The sequence below is a fragment of the Phalaenopsis equestris genome, unplaced genomic scaffold (assembly GCF_001263595.1).
Source record: "Phalaenopsis equestris unplaced genomic scaffold, ASM126359v1 Scaffold000002, whole genome shotgun sequence".
Taxonomy (NCBI): Eukaryota; Viridiplantae; Streptophyta; class Magnoliopsida; order Asparagales; family Orchidaceae; genus Phalaenopsis; species Phalaenopsis equestris.
This window is the reverse complement of record NW_018164444.1, coordinates 44,827,016-44,834,069: the sequence shown is the minus strand read 5'-3', so window position 1 is coordinate 44,834,069 and position 7,054 is coordinate 44,827,016. Positions and strand designations below refer to the sequence as shown.

At 31.2% G+C, this 7,054-nt stretch overlaps 1 protein-coding gene across 1 annotated transcript in view; it reads left to right on the top strand.

Moving 5' to 3' along the window:
- LOC110030415 (proliferating cell nuclear antigen-like) overlaps nucleotides 1–1,828 on the top strand; it is a 5,780-nt gene extending 3,952 nt beyond the window's left edge. Inside the window, exon 4 of the mRNA XM_020733119.1 lies at nucleotides 1,289–1,828. Coding sequence (XP_020588778.1) covers nucleotides 1,289–1,513 — 225 coding nt within the window. The 3' untranslated portion in view covers nucleotides 1,514–1,828. The remainder of the gene's footprint in view (nucleotides 1–1,288) is intronic.
- The last annotated feature ends 5,226 nt before the right edge of the window (nucleotides 1,829–7,054 follow it).

Genomic DNA, 7,054 nt, shown 5'->3' with positions numbered 1-7,054 from the left:
TATATATATATATATATATATAGGCTGTGGGGAAGGTGATGTTACGCTTTACACTATCTTATCTTCTCGCTTCATATTTTTTTTCTCAGTTTTTATTTTTTCTTTTCTCTGCGTGATGGCTTATTGCTATTCTTTGAATGACTCTGGTCAGTGATATCAAATGATCGATTGTCAATGACCCAATGAGAGATGGATCGTCTGTAAGATACTTGTCCCATTGATCCGATTGTTAAGCCTTGGCTCATTGGGTGAGAAAGACCTAGGGACCATTATGTACGCTGCTGACCATATCTTTTATAAGGATCAATTTTGTTTTGGCTAAGGATCAATTTCGTTTTGGCTTGACACGGCTTTTTTTTAGAAGATGTTGACTATCTTCACCTATTACGTTGTCATCTCTGTCCAGATAAATTTCAACTCCATAGCGACTATCATGACCTACATTATCTTCTGTCGTTGGTCAGAGATTTCACAATCGATCAAGCTTTTCAATTACTTGTTCTCATTTTGGGTTGGACCAGATGGATCTATTCAGTTTGTTTTGCTCACCAAATTTCAACTTTTGTGGTTAAAAAATAAGGTGATTACCTGGAAGCCTTATTTATTCTTGGGCTTTCCCGTCGTCGGTATATTTAGACAATGTTATCTGGTGGTGCTTCAGCAGAGGCAAGGAAAGTTATCTGGGTACGTCAAGGGGCGTTGGCTGTCAACCCATTAATATCTCAATCCGACAACTGTCAATTGGGTGCTCCAACCAAAAGCTTTTAGTCAAATGACCAAGGATGCTTGGAAATAGATTTGGGCATTGGTCGGGCGGTTTGACGGGCTCGCTATAAGCCTACTTAGAATGGATGGGTTTGACTATAAAAAAAATTAAAATTTTGCTAGTTCAGGCCAGGCCAAGACTGTTTTGACTGTCAGTCCGATTAATCTCAACCCGTGCTAAGCCCAGCCCGCACATTGATCCGGTCTCAAATATAATTCGTGATTGCAAGTTTTTTAGGCGATTAATTTCCCCATCCTTTCTCTTTTTAATCTTGCCATGAATTTTATTTTTTATATTAATGCCAACCAAATCTTTTATATCACAGAAAATTATCACTTCTAAATCTTCTTTAAGTGAAATCCACTTTTTCATGCATATTTAAGATGACAAAAATGTAAAAATATATGTCCAGGTATCATATATGTAATTGAATAGAAATTGACGACTAGTATGTATGTACATTGTTTTTTTACTGTATTTTGCTCGACTAAGTTTCATATTGTTTTTGTTTCAACTTAACAGCCAGAGGAGGCGACTATTATTGAGATGAATGAGCCTGTCAGCCTAACCTTTGCACTCAGATACTTAAATTCTTTCACCAAAGCAACATCATTATCTGAATCTGTGACTATTAGTCTTTCTTCTGAGCTACCAGTGGTGGTTGAGTACAAGATTGCTGACATGGGGTACATTAGGTTTTACTTGGCCCCTAAGATCGAAGATGAAGAAGATGAGATGAAATCGTAAAGCTTTTTCCTTGCCATATTTGTTTTGGTTTTTAATTTTTTATTTTTATCCTGTTTTCAAGAGTGGTGAGATCAATGCTTAAGGCCTGTGCGGATGACTATTTTCTTCCGTATATGTTAGCTTAAATTTTAAATATTATGGTGGTCAGTTTCCAGTTTGCATTGGCATGTATCCTGCTCGAATGCTCCTGCTGCTAAAACTCGTGACTTTACCATTGAGTCAACTCTTGGTTATTCGCAATTGAATGTCTTAAATTAGTCTATAAAAGTGGCTTATTTTCTTAAATTTAACTATTGATGTATGGGAAGTTCAAATGTAAAGTGCATTCTATTTCTTTAAAATTGAAATTTTGTTCTGCACATCCCAAGCATTATTACGGAGTTAAATTGCCGTTTTTGCTAGGATTAACTCTTGATTTTTTTTACTTGCTCTTTAAAAAAAAACAATTACATTTAAATGAAATCTTTTGCATACCAATAAGTGCTATCAACATAATCAGTCTGAATTTGGTGGGTTCATAAAGTTGATAATCTTTATGTTTTAATAATTCCAAAACTATATTGGTTATATTATGGATGAGGTGTAAACTTGTGCAGCATGTAAATATATATCTAATCATATCATTACAATATCATGATTTAAACAAACCAATCATAATTCCATCACTATCACATTGTAATCCAGCATGTAAATATATATCTAATCATATCATTACAATATCATGATTTAAACAAACCAATCATAATTCCATCACTATCACATTGTAATCGGCATACTCATAAACATGCTTAAGAATGAAAGAAAATAGCACAAATGATGGATAAATTGCATAAATGATGAGCTGAGTAGTAACTTCATCTAAATAAAATATAATATATGTGCAATAAGTGTATTCTAATTAAAAAGTAAGTTTTAAATACAACTCAATTTCTGTATATTTACATATTTAACATTTCAATTATAATTTTTTATATGCATGCCACCTTATCTATAAACAAAAATTTTAATTTCATTTGTTAATGTTCAAATGGGGGTAGTAAAGATATAAAAGAAACTAAGTTTAGGTATTAGATATTTAAATGCATGGGAATTGGGTGGTATATTTGTAAATGCTCCAATAGAAAATGAATGGAAATATTATTAGAAAGAAAAATAATTATCTAAGATAAAGATATTAAATATAATCATTCTAAGATGGTTTAGGATATGGATGGTTTATGAGGATCTCATTAACCTTTGATAGGGTGAAGTAATCATATATTTACTCGAGTTACCATGCAAATAGGACAACATATTATTCTCATTGATCGAATTGAGCGTCTTGTTGCTTGATGTCTCATTCTACCAATGAATGAGAGGTGTCATTTGAGCTGTTTGGTTAGTAACATCTCCATCTTGGAAAGATGCTCTCCTTACTATTGTGAATAAAAATTGGATCAATATTATATTGGTGCTAATTAATTTAAATGGTAAGAGTTTTAGTAGTAAAGATATCAAATTCAATTTTTATTCATGTTAATAACTTTTGTCTAAAATATTTTATGGCTAGCCAAAAAGAAAAAATAAAGAAAAGAAAAAGAAAAAGAAAAAAAAGGAGACTTGCTAATTGTTTGATTTTGAGTTGCTAAAAATAGTTTTTTTGAGTAGTGATCATTCAAGAGTTGTCCTACTCATGAGAGGGGCATAACTAGCTTCATCATTAGCACAACCAACAATAATGTATCATCCTCATTATTCTTATCATAATTGTTAACCTCATAGTTGCACTGCGAGATATGATTTTAAGATTGAAAACGCTCGCATATGTAAAAGATTTACTATTGCATTATCTTGAACATTGGTCGCCAACGGACTGTCGTCGCTGCCACCAATTCTCCGTTGTCTATCGGGTGTCATTGGTGTCGAGGAGTCGCCACTTTGTTGTCAATTACATTGCCCAATTCTCCAAATAACCTCTTCTCTCAAATCGTGTAAGTGACCTTAAGATGCTAAGAAACTCGGGGAAGAGAGGAAAGAACATATGGGAATAGAAAATAGGCAGAAGAAAAGTTTATGGAGAACTTCATTGTGGTAAACATTGTAGAGAGAACTCTGCAGTGTCTGACTCTTAAGATACTTGTACGAAGAAAACCACACAAATATCCCATAACCAAAGATTTAGGTATGATACCTATTTTGAGTTTCTCATTCTCCTATAAGAACAAACTCCTATAGTTAATTACATCCTAAACAGTTAAGATTGCCTATGAAAACTCTCGATTAAAGTTGACATTTGTTTTCGAAAATTTTAAATGCTGTCAAGGAAAAAAACACTAACATTCAGTCCTAAAGGTAATAGATTCCTGAAGATTCTATACTACCTATAAGTTTCGTTTGTTTACATTTTATCATTGTTGTCCTTTTTTTTTGTTTTATCGTTTTGTTTTGTATTGTTGTTTTGTTGTTTTGTTCTTTTGCCAAAAGTTTTAAGATTCACCAATTCAAGCTTTAAAGTGTCGTCCATGCAAAACAGAGTTAACACACTCTAACAATATGTAAAGTAAATCCAAAAAGCAACTCACCTTATCTCTTTCGTAGTCTTGCAAAACAATGTTAAGACAAAATTATATTTTGATTTGTTAATTTAGTTTGTTAAATTTTTAATTTTTAGACAACCTAGTTAAGATGTTTATGGCTTAGCCTTCCCGGGGTCTTCAGGGTCTTCAGATATACTTAGACCGAAAGGTGGTTAAACTAGAACTGGAAGATTCTTGTCACCAACCACAGATTGCATCGTCCAAGAGATCTTCAAAGATTCGAACACTGATTCAAGTTGCATTCGACGATCTTTGTTCATTAAGGTTTCATTTAAGTTTAAATGTCTTTTTCAGATTTTAGGGGTTGAAAACTTTTATGCTGTTTACAATTTATTAGCTGATACACCAAAATTATATGCATTTTTAGACCCATATTTTAAACTAGACCCATATTTTAAGCTGATACACCAAAATTATATGCATTTTTAGACCCATATTTTAAACTCATTTTTGGTGATATTATGTTTTCATGGAAGGTATTTTTATGTTTTCTTGCAAGTTGTTGAATTTTAGGACTTAAAGCAAAAAAGAAGCAAAAAGGAAGCAAAAAAGATGAAATTTGAAGCAAAAATTAAGATGTTGAAATTTGTTCAGCACCGACGGCGCCAGAAGCAGCGTCGACGACACTGTTTGACTGTGAGCATCGAATTAAATTGCGGAACACTGGCGTTGACAGCGCCAATGCCAGTTCAACCCCTATTTCTAGAAGATTCAACGAATTTAGACTCTTTTTAAAGAGTTTTTGGAGGCACCTATTGGAGAATCGACTTTAGGTATTGGAGAATCGACTTTAGGAAATCGACTTTAGGATTTATTTGGGGCCAAAATTGATCATAAAAGTGACTCTTCCTGACATCTCATCCACCCAATTCAACCTTCTACGCATCACAAATTCTTCCATTTTTCATTCCGCGACCATTTAGAGTCCGAACTTAATTTATGCGATGATTTTTCAACTCCGAACTTAATTTATTTTTCGATCTGGCAAATTGAATTGTTGAATATGTTGTGAAACATATGATCTAGGAAATTGAGTATGAGTTTTACAACAGAGTGAGGATCACATTTGATTCCATGAAAGAGAATTTTATTTATGGAATTAAGTGCAAATAAATAGAGAAATGTACTTTGTTGGGTGTAGAAGTGAAAAATATTTAGGGTGACAAACTAAAATCCCCACTTTGATCTTAGTGTTTAAAAATTAATGTGAGAGTTAGCCTTTAGGTGAAGGAAAGTCGGAGCTCTGGAGTGGGAGCTAGTATCCTTCTAGTCTAGCCACAAATATTATTCTAAGTATTTTGATTCTCCAACCATTCAAATATTTCACCATAGCTTGATATTTTGGCATGTTGTTGTCTCTATCATGGAGGATATTCCTTGATTTTTCCAAAGTTAGAGGAGACCCCTAGACAGAGATCTATATTTTTCAAGTTTATATAACTGATTTGAAAAATTAATAATAATAATTAGTATTTTTCTTAGAAAAATCCAAAAAAATTTTGGTAGATTCACTGTGACCAGAGAACCCTAGGAAAAATTTGTCATGGGCTAAGTTATTAAGAACACACCTAAACACACCTAATTTTCACAAAATCCTAATTTTCACAAAATCCTAAAACACAAACGAAATTAATTTGGGAAAAATAAACATCAAAATGACTTGGTTTTAATTCTCAAATATAATTAAAGTTATAGGACTTCCCATAAAAATTTCAAAACATTTGGAGTTCATTTGATAACCTAATTTGATTTTCTAAGTTAAGTGACATTTTTAACACTCAAAATAATCATAATAATTAGAATACGACTCAAAAATTTATGAAATTGGCTTTGGGAGCTCTCTGTGATTAGAGAAATTTTCTAAAAATAAAATTGTAATTAAAATAAAAATTTCATTTTAAGCACATTTTAAATATTTAAATAATAACAAATTAATAAAAATCACAGCATTAATAAAGTTCATGAAAATGTTCTAAATTGTTTTCTAAGCCAATATGAGCAATTGTAATATTTTTCCAAATTTCCTAAGAGAAGATATTGAATTTTAAACCTTAAAAATAAATTTTAAAGGCTAAAAAAGGATTTTTCTTAATTTGTCACTAAAATAACTCTAATAATTCAAAGCAAGATTATAAAAATATGAAATTTATTTCTTTGGGTTCTTTGACCTTAGAAAGATTTAATAAAAATGTAAAACTTAATTTTCCACATTCAAAATATTTTATAATTAATTAATACTCTAGAGCTTAAAATAATTCTGGTAATTCAAATAAAACTCAAAAAATCATGAAATTTAGTCTAAGTGGTTTTCTAGTCTGAGTGTATCTTCAGTAAAAATTTTAAGTGATTAGGCTTTGCCTTGGTCAGGTTATTGAATTTTCTTTGAAAAATCCTATTTTTGTATGTAAATAATTATATAAATTAAATTAAATTTTGAAAAATCACATTTTTTCTTTTGATGTCTTAATTAACCCATGAGTGAGATAGAATAAAATTTTTAAATTTATTTGAATTAAATTTGATGAATTATGAAGTGATAAAGCCTTAGGGGCAAATGTATTTTTTTTGGAATTTTGTCTTAATTAACATTTAGGCTTAATTCAAGAAAGGGAAATGGGTAATCTTTGATTCTAATTAACATGTTCAGATGATTAAAACTTAAGAGATTAATTGGTAGAAACAAATTTCACTTTTCTTAATTAAAGGATAAATTTGCAAATTTTCTAAATCATTAAAAGTTGGAGGCGTGTTAAATTAAATTATCCTAGACTTTGGGGTATGATTTTGGATGCTAATAACTCACTAATTTAATACCGCTATTTGGTGTTCAAATGACATTCAAACATTTTGATGATGAATTACTATCACTTAAAATTCATGTTCTTTCAAAAATTACTAATGTATCCGCCAAGGTCTTAAGGGCTTAGTAGTGACCTAGGCTAAATCAAATTTGGGTAAATGAGGA